The sequence below is a fragment of the Hippopotamus amphibius genome, chromosome 4 (genome assembly GCF_030028045.1).
Source record: "Hippopotamus amphibius kiboko isolate mHipAmp2 chromosome 4, mHipAmp2.hap2, whole genome shotgun sequence".
Taxonomy (NCBI): domain Eukaryota; kingdom Metazoa; phylum Chordata; class Mammalia; order Artiodactyla; family Hippopotamidae; genus Hippopotamus; species Hippopotamus amphibius.
Window position 1 is genome coordinate 2499227 of NC_080189.1, and position 18237 is coordinate 2517463.

At 39.8% G+C, this 18237-nt stretch overlaps 1 protein-coding gene across 10 annotated transcripts in view; it reads right to left on the bottom strand.

The window, feature by feature from the left end:
- The window catches only part of RBM33 (RNA binding motif protein 33), a 123097-nt gene that overhangs the window by 78994 nt on the left and 25866 nt on the right, over positions 1-18237 (bottom strand). For 7 of the 10 annotated variants that reach the window (XR_009053085.1, XM_057730525.1, XM_057730530.1 and 4 more), the window contains exons 6-8: positions 17675-17791; positions 5960-6131; positions 414-622 (exon numbers count right to left, since the gene is read on the bottom strand). Coding sequence is in view for 9 of the 10 variants with exons in the window: in XM_057730525.1 (XP_057586508.1) it covers positions 414-622; positions 5960-6131; positions 17675-17791 (498 nt within the window). In the remaining variant the exon portion in view is untranslated. The remainder of the gene's footprint in view (positions 1-413; positions 623-5959; positions 6132-17674; positions 17792-18237) is intronic. The other 3 variants (XM_057730532.1, XM_057730529.1, XM_057730527.1) reach the window with 1 other exon arrangement.

The window sequence follows — 18237 nt, forward strand, 5'->3', positions numbered from 1 at the left end:
AAGAAACTACTACATTTAAGGAATAACCTACAGTAAGCAGTATATAAGAAAAAATATTTTATAAAATACACCATCACTGCTAGACTCTAGATGAAGCAGATTCAGTGTTTCCAGAGTGGAGCCCCTCCACAAGTAGAAGACAGCAGGAAGGCTCCTCTGAGGTTCTGCCACTGGAGGACGCTTCCTCATCAGCAGAGTGCAGGGAATTCTCTCTCACTACCTGAACACTAGAGGACTGAACTGTTAGGAACACATACGAAATCATATTGTAGACTAAAGAAACTTTAGCCGTTATGCCTTTTACTAAATTTTAATTTCAGACTAAGATAAATGCAAAATATGATACCCCCACAAAAGAATATTCTCCTTTGTTCTCAAATGGCAAGCTCCCACGAGGACACTGTGAGACTTACCACCACGGGAGGCTGTGTGGGAAGCAGAGCGGGCCTGTGATCCTTAGCTCTTCCCCTCTCGCTGTTGTCTCTCCTCTGGTCTCCCACTCCACGGCACATGGACGAACCTCCTCTCCTTCCTCCCCTCCTGGAGCCGTAGCGCCCCTGCTTATGCTGTCGCTCCCTTTCTTCAAATTCAAGCAACGCAGCTTTGGCTTCTGCTGAAAGCTCTATTTGAAAAGATGCATATGTGTTAGACACCTGCAAACAGCCTAAAGCAGACTTATAGGGAGAAACAGGAAAGAAACACGTGACAATGAAACTCAAGAACAGCAAGTGCTTCACCCACAACAAACAACTCAACCAGCAGCAGCAAGTAGGAGACAATCACAGAGACATTCAGGCCCCATGAGCGAGATCTGTTAAAGGCAGGCATGACTTTCCTCTGTAATAAAATACAAGGATCTCCTGTAAATTTTAAAATGTTTTCATTTGAGACCACTACAGTGTGCCGAGGGAAACCAAAAAGAAGGAGCTGAAGTTCAACTCAACCCCTTCCCTTCACCTGCTAGGGGTCTTGCAATCACGTCCTTGCACTGACGGCAGATGATGCCGGTCAAGACCTGGCTGCCCCAGTCCTAAACCAGGACACTCTTTTAAGCAAAACCAGGACCAGCAGTAATTAATACACAGTGGCACAGAGACTTAAAACTGACAAATTCCTGACTGTTCTGCTTTAAAAGCAAAACTACTAATAAGATCACTCTCAAGTCAAATACTTAATTTCATAAAGAATGGAAACTCATTTAATACTATTATCAATTTTCAGATTTACTTTTTAAAAAATAACAACTTTACTCTGTGAAGAAAGACTTATATCCATGCGGTCTGAGAGCGAAGCTACAGCAAATGAGAGCAAAGCCACAAAAGAAAAAACCCATTAATGCAGATACTTCTGGGACCCCCAGTAGGTGCGCTGCTCACCTCTCTGACCATTGCTTTAGGGACACAAGAAACAGTCTCTGGCCCTAAGAAACTTCAGCTGGCACATGGTTCTGAATTCCTAGAAGAGAAAAGCTAACTTATTCAAATATGGTTCCTTCATTTTAAAATATTATCTAAGTTGTGATAATATATCTTCAATTAATAAATGAATACCTTCTAAAGATTTCACTGAATTCTACTAAGAAGCACTCCTACACCCCCTTGCACAGTGAAGGGCAGACTTGAAATATTACCAGGTTATCTCCTACCTTGGATTCCATAATCATCTCCAAACTCTTCCAAAATCTCTAAGCCACATTCCACTTCCTTGAAACTGTTTCTATGGTATTCCCCTCCCCTTCAAATGAATCTAGACTCCATTCGAAAGAAAATTTAATCTCTTCTTAACAAGCACAGACTTTTATTCTAATCTTGACTACATGATTGGTTCACATACACATTTTATGCAGTGAATCAGCAATTATTTTTCTAGTGGTTCTAAGTGTCAAGATTAATTTCACTATCCCCAGTAATAAAATGGTTTCAAATGACATCTTTAATCAGCAAGTAAAAATGCTTTCCTCCAATTGAGACAAGCTGTCACAAAAGGTCACCAAAATATGACAGGATGGAAATTACATTTGTAACTTCAACTGAAATGTTAATTTCCCTTTACGTGTTTTCTGAACTATGTCCATATTCCAAAGTAAAGAGATATAGCTCAATGTAACAAAGTTTTACACTGTATTGTCCCTTTCTAAAATGTGCTTAAGAAAAACATATTTACATACAAATACTTTTTATAAGTTAACATACATAATGAATACCTATAAAATACAGTTTCTTTGGCAAAATAAAAACAACAAATGACAGTCTGAGGGTTTTTCTGTTAGTTTGTTTTTAACAAGATAACGAAATCAAGAGATTCTGTGAAAAACTGCAAATCCCATTATGTAAACTGAAGGCAGCATCCTGTCGCTGGCACTAGCGATCTTAAACTATTTATTACTGGGTGAAATATTTTTCCCAAAGATCCTTTGCCTTAAGCAAAATTAACCAAGGATATTATTTCAAGAGAACTATGTGAGCATAGTAACAATGTTCCTCAAACTAAAGCAGTAAAACATAATTTAACATATTACATGTGCCAGTGAAACTTAGAATATCGGTAAAATCTAGATGCCTACTCACAGATAACGAATTGTAAAAGCCTAACTAAACTACACAGTCTTTCATCTATTGCTTGTACTGCTTCCAAAAAGAATCTGAGGTCCACCTCCCAGGGCAAAAGAACTGGCAGCTCCAAACTCCAGTGCTGACACTTCAGGGTAACTGGTCAGTGACACCCACGTTTCGGAGATGGCTTTTGACATTTCCACTCAAAATAAATCTTTCCCTTACACATGCATGTTCTAGAAACTCTTCTCAACTGCATTCTGTATGAGAATTAAGTAAGCCCTCGCACCCAATGGGATCCTTTTTACACAATGAATGATTTTATCTCCTAAGTATGTAGTTTTGTGCCATCCTTGGGAAAACCAACAGTCACATCTTCTCTAAGGTATTTAATTCCCAGAATCCTGGTTGAGGATAAAAGCTCACTACTTAAGAGTATAAATCAGGCAAAAGCCCAAAATTCTACATCTAATCCAATCTGAATTCAAAATACACATCAAAAGTGTGTCAGGCTCTACAATGGCTAAGACTGCCACAAACGTGTGCTCTTCATACTTAAGGATGGCGTCACATATTCAAATGTGGAGAAGACTAGGAGCGACCAAGTGCTCCTCCAGACTTTGACAAGAACTCACTATTCCACATGCGGATGGAGAGGTCAGAAATGAGGGTTGCCAGGGCATTACTTCATTCTTCTTTATATAGCGGAATGTTCTCAACAGTTACCAATGATATCACAAAGTAATTGTTTTTATTTGTATCCAGAATGTTAAAAGACATCATTTGTCAACAAATACATATCATATGCGACGACATATGTACCCTGGTAGCAAGATATTTTAATCCCATTACAGAGTAGATAAGCAGCTTTATACAATCAAACAAATGCAAGCATCTGTACACAGAACCTGAAACTGACATTTCTATCACCAGGAGTGTGCAAAGTGATGAGGAAAAACCTATGCAGAGTTCTGGTATACCAAATACTGCAATAGCGTCTCTCACTGAATATTTTCCTTCTATGTAAAAGTAACTTTTTGTTGGGGGGAGGGGTGTTAAGGAAATAAGGGAGCTCACTGTTTTAGGAAATCAATCTCTAAAATGGACAGAAAAATCATTTTTGTACTAGGAATAATCCTAACTTTTCAGTTACTAGAAAACTCATGTTTTCAAACACTAAGCTTAAGTTAGGGCTTGCAGATAGGGAACAGAGAATGACACTTTCAAGCATCATTTTTACTTGCTCTATTAACCAGCCAAAGAATCACATTCTGCACAAATACATTTAAAGCCTTTTTTCTTCACATTTAAAAGAATGGTCAACGGTCAGACTGTTTATGCTTCAGCCGCTCTGCCTCTAAGAACCCGTGCCCTCGACGCCTGTATGTAAAGGGCCAACCTGCCCATCACTAACCCCTTCTAGCCTCTTGTCTCAGGATGCCATGACTACAGACTGAGAAACGCCTTAAAAAGGAATAATAAATTAAAAAAAAAAAAAAAAGATTCAGCACAAATAAAGGAAGTACAAATGACTCTTAAAAAGAATGAAATGAGGCGAAAACCCTGAAAAGAGATGCAGGAATGAAACAAGCACAAATTATGAACACAGGCAAGTTGGACATTTCAGAACACGTCAGTGCTTGGGTCAAGGTAAAGTGAACAGAGATGAAATGACGGTAGCTGAGGACCAGGGACAGGAGAAGCAGGGGCACTGGGGATGTGGGAAGGGCCCACAAGGAGCTGGCTGCAGAGAGGAAAGGCCACCACTCCTAACAGTGTCTGTGAAGTGATTTCACATCCTTAGAACACGTAGCTACCCCAGTTATTAAGATCTGACACACAGGTTCCCCAATTTATGCAACAAGGCCACGGCCTAGCTATACAGAAGCAGAAAAGTGATGATTCACCCCCCCCCCCCACGGCCCCCTCCTTCCCTAATACGCCGCTGCCCACTGCCCTCCCTTGTTCAGCCAGGGGCACCATCTTTCCCTTGCTCACCTTACCCCAGCCCAAGACTGAGACCTCTGTTCCAATAAGCTTGTTCTGTAATGTTACAAATTACTCCTGCGGACAGATACTTTTGGTCTTTTCTCATCCCTGTTTTAAGACCTTTGCTTCATCTCCTTTTACCCAAGGCCAGTTTCTCAGCTCTGCTTTCTTAGAAACCTGTGCTGTACTGGTTCTGACCAACCAACAACTTTATACCATAACTTGAGAAAAGTGTAGGGAAATCCTGGGCCAAAAGGTAGGTGGAGGAAACTGGAGGGGGAAGAAGTGGAGAACACGAAGACTCTAGGTCAGCCTCTCCACAAACCTCACTTAGTAAAGTAACATAAGACTGGCTCACAACTATTAACTTGGGCATCTTGGGAGCTTAGTGTCCTCAAAGAGAGTTCATACCTGCCACTTAAAGACACGTGCTCAGGGTTCCGATGAAAAACAGCTACAGGTAACGGTTTTATGAAGTAATATAGGCAATAACTAATGGTTAGATTCTTGATCTTTACTTTGACCAAGACTAGAGAACAGATACAATCCTTTATCCTTCCATCCTTCCACCCTCCTACCCTCCTCCTTGGAACAGGGGACAATATCCCAGTGGTTCTAAAAGTATGGCTCCCAGAACTGCAGGAACAGCACCACCTGGGAAGTCATCAGAAATGCAACTTTCTTGGGCCCCACCCTAAACCTACTGCATCAGAACAGCTGAGGGTGCATCAAGAAAGATGTGTCCTAACAAGTCGTCTGGGTGATTTGCTGCTCAAATTTGAGAAGCACTGCTTTACTCTTAGCAATCCAGAGAAGAGTGGGGGTAGGATCAATACTGCAAAAGGCTCTGATTCGCCACAGCCTGCTGTAGATCTGTACAAGGAATGATGTTCAACTGACTGTGCTACAAACAAGTCACCGTGTCTCATTGAACAGTGAAAGGAATGGCATATAGAAAAAGAATACACAAAAGAGATGGTTATAATGACACTAAAAGGTCCAAAATAAAAATAGTCTGGTCTGCAATTAGCCGTGGCAACCTGGACAGTCTTAGGAAGGGTAAAATGACCCTGTACCACCCCCACCCCACCTTCCCAGAGCCAGCCAGGAAGCACACAGTACGCATGACAGCAGGTCTAAGATAGACTCCAAAAGAAAAATTATTAAAAAAAAAAAAAAAAAACAATCAAATACTTTATTCAAACATTTTTTAATCCAGAAGACAAGTCATTTTTATAGAATGACTTTTACAGTGCCATAACTCAGCTCTCACCTCACACAGACCATCCACGCTCTGAACACCATGCATGATACTCTATGAAGTCAACTTTTTTAACTTATTTCATTAATCATAACAGCACTATGGAGGAAGCTGAAATGGGAATGAAGAAGGATGGGAGACAGGCAAAAAAAGTTACCCAAAGTTTCTGGAATGTTCCTTCTCTCTCTAGTTACATCTGAGAGCCTAATAATTGTTCCTTCTTTCCTTTCAGTTTTGAAACGTAATCGTCCAGATCCCTCATCGTCATCTTCTTCCTCGTCTGACTCCTCTTTTATGTCCTTCTGCAGCTCCAGAGTCTCCATGCCTCCCTACAGTGCAGACACACAACAAACAGGAGGAGGGAAAGTGAGTTCACATTCTTTTGAAGTAAATACTGAACAGTGGTTATGTACACACATATGTATATACACACATAAAGCTCTTTATATTTAAGATGTAAAAATACTGCAAAATGTCTTATTTATAAAACCATGTGAAACATTAAACTAATCCCAGAATATAAAATCTCAAACATTAAAAATTAACAATCTTAGAAAAATTCAAATTCCTACTCTTAGCTAATATACAAAGTCTTTTATACACTGTTACTACTTACACTTCTAAGAGAACAAACGAATTCCAAAGATCTCTGCTGGCCTGGAGTCTAATTCAGATCTAAACAAAGTTCAGTATATTAATTAAACTAACACTAGAGTTCCATGAGCTTATTAGCGTATAAGCCGCCTTGTAACTCACATTAAATGAGAGCGAACTCCCTTCCGTTAAACAGGCTCCACATTTCCTATAATTCCTGACCCTATCTATTCTGACTTCCAATGCCAGACAAGCACTCCAAACCTGCTGTTGGGTTGATTTCTATTTTTTTCAGCCTCCATAATCTTTCCTGCATCATTTCTCAAACCTTTCTACTTCACTTAACAGTCTAGTGTTCACTCATTACCACATCTGGCTCAGACTATTCATCACAAAACTATTTTTTTTTCTTCATTTGCTTCACACTAAAGCCAGCTTTTATCTCCTATTTCATTATATCAGGATTCCTACAAAAACTGTCCCTAACCTAGTCCCAAACTAAAAGCAAAATCTTTTCATCAACAATTCTTATTGTATAACTCATGTTACTTTTGACACTAATCACTTTCACTTCATGTTAGATCTTGGTGACCTACGGTCAGGTAATAAGTTAGGTACCTACTGACCCCTAGGTTCACTTATACTTTTTGTAAACTTAAAAAACAAAAAAAACAACAGAAATTGCTGCTTTAGTCTCATCATTCATAATTCTTACATGTCCTTTACTCTTAACAGAAACAAAAATGAACTATTTCATTAGAAAATGTGCAAGAAAAAAAATACAATCATTTTGGATTCTTTCCCCAACATTTTCTGTGTAAAAAATGCACACACTCATTCCTATAAACCCTAAGTAGGGAATCAAATACCTGAAAATAAAATAATGAATGTGAACTACAACTTTTAGCCTAATGACTGCAAAACCACCTTTCAGTATTCTGATACTCAGCATACTATAGAATTTTAAACTACCAAAATGTTGGTATTTCGTTGGTTTGATGCCATTACTTCTGTCATACTGAATATCTGAAACCAAGACTGAGTGACATGTGACATGGACCCAGCTATGTTTGTGCTGCACTACTCAAACTGAGCAAAACTCAACTCATTTACAAAATACTCTTCTCCACCTCCGTGAATACTCCAGAGCTGTGCTGCTCAAATGTAAGGTTTATACCAATCACTGGGAACTCTGCTAACATGCAGACTCTGATTCCGCAGGTTACGGGGGGGGGGGGGGGGGGGGGGCTGATATTCTGCATTTCCAACAAGTTCCACGTGAAGCCAACGTGCAGGTCCACAGACCACACTTTAAGTAGCAAGGCCACAGAGGAGGAAAAGAGATTGTCAGAGAAAACACTGACTGAAACTGCCCATCCTGGCCAGGCAAAGACAGTAACAATTTGCATGAGTTATTTTAGGAGAGGAGGTCCTGGTAAGGAACACGGAACTAACAAGCCACCACCAACCGCAAGAATACGGGAAAGGTCAAAAGGAGAGAGAAGATGCCAGTCCACATGTCCTACGAACCTCCCAGAATCCTCTTCGCTGGAATCCACCTTGGCTGAGCAGTTGCGTGTGCCACTAGGAAGGACCCTGAGTCAGAATGATTGGCCAGAGACAACCTGGAAACCAACCCCATCACCATAAAACCCAAGACTGCGAGCCCCGTGGCAGAGCAGTCCTCCTGGGTTCCCTCGCCTCCTGCTCTCTGCCCAGGGCACCCCTTCCCAATATAGTCTCCTGCTGTGTCAGCACGTGTGTCTCCTCGGACAATTCATTTCCGAGTGTTAGACGAGAGCCCACTCTTGGGCCCTGGAAGGGTTCCCCTTTCTGCAACAAAATCACTACCAATAAAGCTAAGATTCTATCACAATAGTCATTTCTAACTCAACCATTAACAGTAATTATAATTCAAACACTTTCCAAGCAAGTTTAACATAAAACATGACAGTACTGACATTAATATAGTTTATTCTAGATATTCAATACAAATCACCATCTAAGAAATCTAAATACAAGGACGAGTTCAAAATTGTTTCTTTGAAACAAATACTACAGGCTACCAGAAACAAACCAACAAACAATTCTAGTCTATGACCCAGCAATCCCATTGCTAGATATTTACCCAACAGAAATGAAAATTTCTGTTCACAGGAAAACCTGTAGAAAAATGTTTACAGTTCTCCTTTGGATCACCAAAAACAGAAACAACAGTGAATGGATATACAAACTGTGGTGCATCCAAGCAATGGAATACTCTTTCAGCAACTGATACAACAACTGGGACGAAATCACAAAGGCATCATGCTGAATGAGAGAAGTCAAAAGGTATATCACTCAAAAGGTGATATACTGTGACAGGTCCACATATATGACACTCTCCAAGAGACAACACTGCACTGGCTGCCAGGGATTAGCAGTGGAGGGTGGGCCTGACTACAAAAAGGACGGCACGAAGTAGATTTTTTGAGAGATGGAGAATCCTAGGATGCAAACTTCTGGTCTAAGTCTCAGGGGTCCAATTCAGCCTTGAACCACATCAAAGATTATACAAGCCCTGAGCTGAAACTGAAAGACTGCCTGGCCTCAGTTGCCTCAAGTGTAAGCCACCTGGCAACATTCACTAAGCTAGACTCACCCCTTCAGTCACTGGTCACTACCTCTTATTCTAAATACTGGGCTTTTATTAAAAAAAAAAAAAAAAAAAAAAGCACCCTCTTTGGCCATATGGTTACAGAATTAACTAACCTATCTGCCAAAACATGGACTTTCTCTGCAGAGAAATACTTATGTATGGAATATTCACTTATATTCACAGTATTCCATTCACAAGTAAAACTCCACTGAAGAGAGGTGCTGGATAACAACACAGAAACTAAGTTTTCCTAAGATTATATTTTGTAAGAATTTAAATACGTATGTAAATCTCTGATTTCATTATAGACACTGCCAAAAATATTCAAAGGTTTGAGTTTTAGGTGTTTAATTATCTTGAAAATCTGAAAGTCGTAATACTTAAGAGGGTGCATATGAAAACCATCATGAAAGTTCTTTAAATATAGACAAGTCCACCAAAGTCTTTATCATATACACATAAATAATTAGAAACTCTAAGGGGGAGCAAGACCCAGACTTGTATATTTTGTTACATTCTCGAGCCAACTCTGAAATGAACTTGTGATCTCAGTGTTTTGAAAGAAAATTCAATATTCCATCCCAAATCTGAGGGGAAAAAAAATTTGGGTAGTTCTCTGAAATAGAAAACAACTATAGAGAACACTGCTTTAAAAAAAACCTCCCAAAATTTTTTAGTGCTTACAAAATATTTGATAGAGAATAATTCTTACTATATCATGAAATACAAATCAAAAACTATCTACTTCTACCAAAAGTTAAAATTTACAAGCTGGAAAGGTTGAGCGATTAAATTGTGCAAAAATTAAGAGACGAAAACTACAGACCAACCTCCTTCATGAATACAGACACAAAATTCCTTAAAAAAATAAAAGCACATGGAATCCAGCAAAAAATAAAAGGAAAATATGTCATGAACAAGTGAGGTTTAGCCGGAAGCATAAGTAAGGTTGATTTAACATTCAGAAATCAGTCAATTCAACAAATCTTACTTCGAGAAGAATTCCAAATATACGCACATACTCTCCCCTCCTCCAGAGGCGGACCTTAAGTCTTAAGTCCCTCCCCCTCGCCTTGGTTGCAGCCTAGACTTAGAAACTTGCTTCCGAAGAATAACGCAGAGAAAGTCAAAGACAGTAACTCTACAGAATTACTGTCTTTAATTGGCAAAGGCCACCTCACCACATGATCAAGGCTGACATTGCCAGGGAGGTCCTGAACCCAGCTGTACGATGGGATGAGGACACCTAACCTCCACGGTATTGTTTCCAAAAACCCATAACCCCAGTCTGATCATGAGAAAAACATCAGACAAGCCCAGGTTGGAAGACATTCCACAAGACACCTGGCCAGTCCTTCTTTAGACTGTTGAGGTCATAAACCTCAAGGAAAAACCAACAAACTATCATAAACCAGAGGAGACAATAATGTGATGCCCTGGACTGGACCTCAGAAGAGAAAGAGGCATTGATGGAAAACTTGCAAAATGGAATAAAGTCAGGAGTATACACGCAGTTAACAGTTTTTAAAGTCAATTTAATTCACATTAATAAAATAAGGGATAAAAGTCACAAGATTATCTCAATGGATGTAGAAAAAGAATTGACAAAATTCAACACTCATTTCTGACTAAAAAAAAAAAAACTCAGCAAACTAGACATAGAAAAGAACTTCAATTTGACTGAAAAACCTCCAGGTAGCTTATATTACTTACTTGATGAAATATTGAATATTTTACCCCTACTATGAGGAATAAGGCAAAAACAAATGCCCTCAGTGTTTCTATTCTACATAGTACTGGAGGTCAACAAGGCAAAAGAAAGAAATAAAAAGACAAGTAGGAAGAATTAAACTGTGTTTATTAACAGGCAACATGATTATTAGGATATTAGTTTTCCCCCAATCTGACCTAAAGATAAATGCAACTTTCATAAAAATCCCAATGAGATTTTTTATTTATTTATTTATTTATTTATTTTATTGGCTGTGTTGGGTCTTCTTTGCTGTGCGCGGGCTTTCTTTTAGTTGCAGTGAGTGGGGACTACTCTTCGTTGTGGTGCGCTGGCTCCTCATTGCCGTGGCTTCCCTTGTTGCAGAGCATGGGCTCTAAGCGCGTGGGCTTCAGTAGTTGCAGCACATGGGCTCAACAGTTGTGGCTCACAGGCTCTAAAGCGCAGGCTCAAAAGCTGCGGCACACAGGCTTAGTTGCTCCGTGGCATGTGGGATCTTCCTGGAGCAGGGATCGAACCCGTGTCCCCTGCACTGGCAGGCAGATTCTTAACCACTGCACCACCTAGGAAGCCCTGAGATTTTCAATAGATACCGACAAGTCAATTACAAAATTTATATGCAAAATTCAAAGGACTTAGAATAGCCACAACCATCTTGAAAAGGGAACAGAACTGGTGGATTACCCTACCTGATTCCACACCACAGTAATCAAGACAGTGTAGTACTGGCAATGGAACAAAACAGAGGTATCAGAAAGAGACCCAAACTTTAATGGTCAATTGAGTCTCGATATAAGCACTAAGGCAATTCAATGGGAAAGGAAAGTCTTTACAACAAAAAAAGGTACAAAAACTGAAACAAATGGGAGAACTGAGACTCATACATGACTGGTGGGAATATAAATGGTACAAACACTTTGGAAAACCATTTGCTGCTTCTTATAACATTAAACATATTTCTACCTTGTCTTAGTAATTCCACTCCTAGTTAATGCCAAGGGAAACGTGAAGATATATCCACAAAAAGATGTGTAAAATAAGGTCTGTACTCATTCACAATCACAAAAAAACTGGAAATAACCCACATATCTATTATCAGGAGAAAACAATTAAGGTATATCTATAAGAAGGAGTGAACTGTTGACTACTGATATACACGACCACTTGGATGAACCTCAAAAACATTATGGTGAGCAAAAGAAGCTAGACACACAGCACTATATCATCACATATTACATCATTACATTTACATGAAGTTCCAGACTAGGAAAGACTAATTTAAGTCAACAGAACTAAGAACACTGCTTGCCTCTGAGAGGAGTCAGGACTGACTAGAAAGAAACAAGGGGCAATTTTCTGGCGGTAATGAACTGTTTCTCACCAACAGAAGGAGGCTAACTTGGATACATACACGTTATCAAAACACTGAACTGTATACCTCAGATCTGTGCCTATCACTGAATGTAAATGTTATCACAATTTTAAAAGTATTTCAAATTTAAATAGTGCAAGGATTTTTTTTTTTGAACTTCTCACTTGTTCCTCTACACAAGCCAAAACCATTTAAAATAGCAAACCTTTTTAACCATGTTTGAAGACAGAGCATCACTGGCACTGACGTGGCTGTATAATTAGAAAGGCTTGAGAGTTAGTCTTCATAATTAGGTTTTTCTAATTTGTTTCGAGTATAGTGGTTTCTTCATATTAACCAAGCAAGAACACCAGTTAAATAAAAGAAGCCACCGAAAATAGATTTTTCAACTGAAATTACTTTTTAGCTCCATAATTCAGATTCTAATGTGTACTTAAACATAACTCCTAGAAAGAAGTCACCTGAAAAACTGCAATATGCGTTCCACCTCCCTTTCAAGCTACCCAGAGCCATGCACGCTGCAGCGCAAGGTGGAGTGCAAAGGTTTGGTTCATCAACACCCTGCAGACAGTTAATGTAAGAAAATGGGTAAAAACTAGGAAGACACCAAAACACAGGTATGTGTGGCAAAATAAAACAGTTGCTCTCCCCTGAGGACTATATAATTTATTTATTCTTCTAAAAAAGATGGGGGACTTCCTAGGTGGCACAGTGATTAAGAATCCACCTGCCAGTGCAGGGTACATGGGTTCAATCCCTGGTCCAGGAAGATCCCATATGCCGCGGAGCAACCGAGCCGGTGCGCCACAACTATTGAGCCCATGTGCCGCAACTACTGAAGCCCATGTGTCTAGAGCCCCTGGTCCGTAACGAGAGAAGCCACAGCAATGAGCAGCCCCCACTCACTGCAACTAGAGAAAGCCTGTGTGCAGCAATGAAGACCTAATGCTGCCAATAAGTGAGTAAATAAATAAATAATTTTAAAAAACTAAATAAAATACATAAATAAAAACGGTGGGAGGGCAGCCCTCCAAAAGTAAAGCCTACCAAAAGTTACTGAAATAACACATGACACTTACTTCCCAGCACCTACAATAGTACCATGCGTTAAAGTTCTCAATAACGATCTCTTTGACTGATATTCAGTGATTCCACTATGAGGAAGAAAACAAGCCCAAAATATGTGTTGCCAGGGGTAAAGACCAGTGCGTCACCTGCCTCCAGAAAGGCCTACTAAGTCCTGAGAGCAAAGAGCCATAAAAAGAATTTTCAGTCCATACAAAAACAAGCAACATAAGCAAGGTAAACAAACCAACAATCAAGGTCAGAGGGTAAGAAAAACGTATGAGTGACGTTTTAAAGATATTTTTAAATACTAGATTTAAAATTAAATTATGGGACATATATAGCTTAAAAGAAAAAGCAAATAATATACCTTTTAAAAGATGGTATAAAAAAAGATAAACTATATAATCTAGACGAGAGTTTACTTTCTTCTCTATAAAAAGATTCATGTAGAAAACCACCATTAAGATGTTTCAAGTGAGAGTTAATATCAACCAGAAATCACAGAAGTTAAATGCATTCTAGTTCTTTGCCTTACAAATTACCGAGGGTCAAATTTTAACCACCCTGTATTTCCCTGTTTACAAAAGTTATTTTATTCATGGCAAAAAATATTTTAAAACATTTGATATACAAAGTATAAAGTAATCCCACCATCCAGAGGTAATCACTGTCACCATTTCTGTCTTTATACACCCAGATGTGTGTTTGAGAGTCACACACACACACTTAGACATGCAGAGCTACGGAGGAGCCTAAGGGGAGGAGCTCTATTAGCTCCCTCTTTTCACTTAACTCATCAAGAGCCTCGTCCATGTCCAGCAGACCAAGGGCATCCTCGTCCATGTCCAGCAGACCAAGGGCATCCTTTGGTACTGTAGTCCCCTGACCATCATTTAATTAACCCTTTAGAAAAATCTACATTGGTTCCACTTATTTTCAAGGCTGCAAACAAAAACAAGGTACACGTATCCTTGAACACATTAACCCTTGGATAACTTCATCAAAGTGGAATGACTGAGCCAAAGGACTTTCAGGCTTTTGATCCTGTCACAACCAGTGAAGGGTCTGCAATTTTACCTTGCAAGCTAGTAAGGCAGCCTGCCTGCCACTGTTTCACGGAGGCTGTGAGAAGGCACGAGACTCCTAGTCACAGACTAGCACAATTTATCACTTTTAACAACAGCAGTGGCATTTGGGAGCCAGCTCCCTGAGCCCCAATTCCCACTGGGCTATCTAACGAAGACGGTCAGGTGATCCTGCACAAAGGGAGGTGTGTTACAAGAGGGGCCCTGAGTTTAGGGAACTGTTATAATGAACAGAAAGCAAGCCTGTCCCTTGCTCCAGAGCAAAATACATCTTCCCTAGTTGCTGCTACAAAAACAACACTGAAAAGATAGTCAGGATGAACAGGCGGTCAGCGCTTTGCTCCCCAAACATGCAGAGATACAACAGAATTGTGGAAAATTCTCCTGCAGTCAATATCTCCAGTACAGTCCCCCAATAAAGTAACTATACTTGACCAATAATTTTTATTTTTGCCAATATTAAGACAGGTTAGAATTCCCATTGTTTTAATCATTATTTTATTGAATATATTTTACATACCTGGTGATCATTTGCTTATCCTACTTTTCGATTACTTTCTCACATTATCTGTCCTTTCCATAGAAGTGCTCATCTGTATATACAGAACATTCTAAATAGATTAGCTCTTCCATACTGAATATATTAACTTTACTAAATACATTAATCCTTAGGCTCATATGTAAATATTTCCCCATACTGTCACTTCTCTGAACTTGTTTATAGTGTTTTGGGGTATGTGTGTATGAACAAATCATTCTGTACCTTTCTGGCTTAAAAGGCCTAATACCAAGAGTAGCAGAGTAGTAAAACCAAACAACTTGGTGATCATTTTCACCTGTTCTCAACCATGCCCTTAATCATGAAACTCCCAAATTCAGCTGAACACGTGTCACCTAATACAACACTACACTCCCCAGTCTCCTTTGCTGTGAGGTGCAGCCACAGCACTAAGGTGTAGCTCATGAGATGTCTATAAAGTGTTCTTTGAGAATTCTGGGGCGTGTCTTTAAAGGGTGGGCATGGTTGCGTTCAGTCTTCCTGCAATCCACTGCCTGGATGTGGACCATGGTAAGGCAGCAGCCCTGGAATGGTACCATGGAAGTCTGGAGAAAGCCTGGGCACTTGAGTGCCTAGTAAGGCCCATACCAGATCTGAAACGCCTTCGGGAATTTTTTCGATTATTAGTGAGAAATAAACTTGTACTATTTGGCGAGTGTTCTGTTTTGTAGGTAAGCCTTAAGGCTAACACATTATTATTAAAACATTTTCTTCTAATACATGTAGCATCTGGTGTGAATTGATCTCAGATTAGTACTGGCATAAGGTACAAGGAAGGGATCTAACTTTTCCCCCAATGATTAAGCCTTCCTAAGTATATCTGAGATACTATCATATTCACTCATACATGTTATGAGTTCATTTACTTCAAGGCTGGGTCTATTCATTAATGTTCCTCTAAGATATCTCTCTCCCTCAATCTCTTGTTCAGAAGACACTGAAAATGGAAGGTAAGATTACCACTTTTTAAATAATAACCTGCTTTTGCTTCAATATCTTAATGAATACAGTTCAGGAACCAAAGTCTGAAATATCTAGATCTACAAGTCATATCCTATCAGTTCCAGAAGGCACCCAAGCAATAGCATAACACCTATTAGCATTCTTCTTCTTTAACTGCTTTACACTAAAATAGCTTATATCTCCAGAGATCATTTAAAGATTAAAACCTACAAATCTTTTCTCATTCTAAAATATGCTACAAACACAATATGTTATCAGAGTAAGAAGTATTACCTAAAATGCTGAAAGAATAAATTACAGAAAAAAAAATCCATGGAATTAATTTTCCAATAACAAAATGCTACGAACTAATGAAGAGGACATGAACTCATGGGCACTGGATTCCTAGGTTTTCCTCTCAACTACTCACCCCCAGATGCTCTCCACAGCCACCTCCCTCGGACCCCTATCCACATCCCCCCCTCCACCCTCCTTAACAGCTTCTTAGATTTCTCTCTCAGGCACTGTTTGCCAAAATCACACTTTCACAGGTCTGACCTATTCTGGGGTGGAACTGGCTGTGCACCGGGCGGAGCGCACAGGATGTGGGGCTAAGCACAACCGCACGCGTCTGGTCCGCCTGAGCCTCAGCGCGGCCCACCACTCAGAACAGAGCAGTCACCAGTAGGAGAACCACTGCTTACCTAACATCTTCTTTAGCTTTGTCTTGGTTCCTTGGGCTAAATACATTTGTCTACAACTGAAGAATCTGGGCAAAGGGATCTTTCTACTATTCTATCTTTTCTCTAAGTTACAGATTATTTCAAATAGCAAGAGACAAAGAGAAAGCACAAAAATAGAAATAAAATTTAGCTTGTTGGGGAAGAGCAAGGATGTGTCCCAGAAAGTGTCTGTACATGCTCATATACTCCGCCATAGCATTATACGAGGGGGGAAAGGGTAAATGCTTTGTATACTGAGTTTCCAAAGTACTGGTGTAGAGCTAAAGGAAATGACCTAAGGCGGTGAAATATCACTTTTCATGATCTCTTGGGGAAAAGTATTAAGGAAAATAACTAAGAAAAAACATAAATAAGGAAAAGAAATTTTAAACCAACAAATTCTAAGTCTATAGAATGATTTCGTGGCTCACACGCTTGGCCCATGGGTCGAGTTCTAAGGCTGGAAAACAGAATGTATGAGCCTCTGTCTCACAGCACACCTCTATTTGTCCCGAAGACATCTATTTTTCCAGACCTACTTCACAGGTTACCTCTTCCATAATGCCTCAACACATCCCACCCCAGTTCCCCATCCTCAAGACACACACCCAACCAGAGAGGCCCCCTGTGTGAGCTCCTAAAGCATGTACTTGAGCCTCTCTTCTGGGAGGTTTTACATCTACGTTTCCATCACTGGAATTTGCCCTCTTCTCTCCCCTATATTAGGCTGCGAGTTACTCCTTGAGCACAAGAACCAAGCTTCTCAATCATCCTTGTTTCTTCAACACCTAACACAGCACCTCAATCCAGGGAACTTTGCAGTATTTTTTGAATAATGGTCAAAATTAACATTAACTAATTTAAGATAATTACAGCACTCCTTTCAAAGCACTAACATATACTGCACATTTCAAAAGATTTCTATTCCCCCACAAAACGTTTAAAACATTCCAACATTCAAAGGGCGAACAGCTATCTGGAAACCACAGCTCATCAGAATTCACTAGCCAAAGATTCTAGAAAGCTCAGGGTTTTTTCCTCAACTGCACTCAAAGAAGAGATGTATCAACTTTTCACTAACGTTAAAAAGATGCTCATTTTAAATCTGGACGAAAACAAGCCCCAGCAAACTTTTGGACTCTTTTTAAAAGAAGAACAAATACCTCTTCAGTTTCAGGAGCAACATGGGAATCAGTAATCTCATCTAATTCCTCTTCAGCAACACAGTCTTCCTGCTCTTTCATCCCTTGTTGCCCACAAGCCTGCAAGTATTCTTCATCCTAACAGCCATTAAAGAGAAAATAAGTTCTTCTCATAGAGCTTTGGGGTTTTTAAGCACTTTTCATCTTCATAACTCATGCTTAGTTATGTTAGCAAATTTTACTATGGCAATTACCAGACTGAGCAGAAAAGCACTAAGCACAAAACCAGAATGGGACCTCCCCTGAGTGTTAATGACAGCAGAGCGCAGTCTGCCAAACGATCGCTACAGGGAGTGACACGGACTCTGCTTCAACCTCCAAGGGCCCTGACAAACAGCTCTTCTTAAAATCAACACTAAGGAAACGTAATCTTAAGAAGAAAGTGTGCCTGTGCGTGCACACAGCAGCTCAGTAGCAGTACGGGAGCTGGAATCATGCCCAGCTCAAACCATTGTTATAGCAACAGAAGTCAACAGAAGTACAGCAATTCAACACCGGAGCTGTGTTAAAATTACACGTTAGAA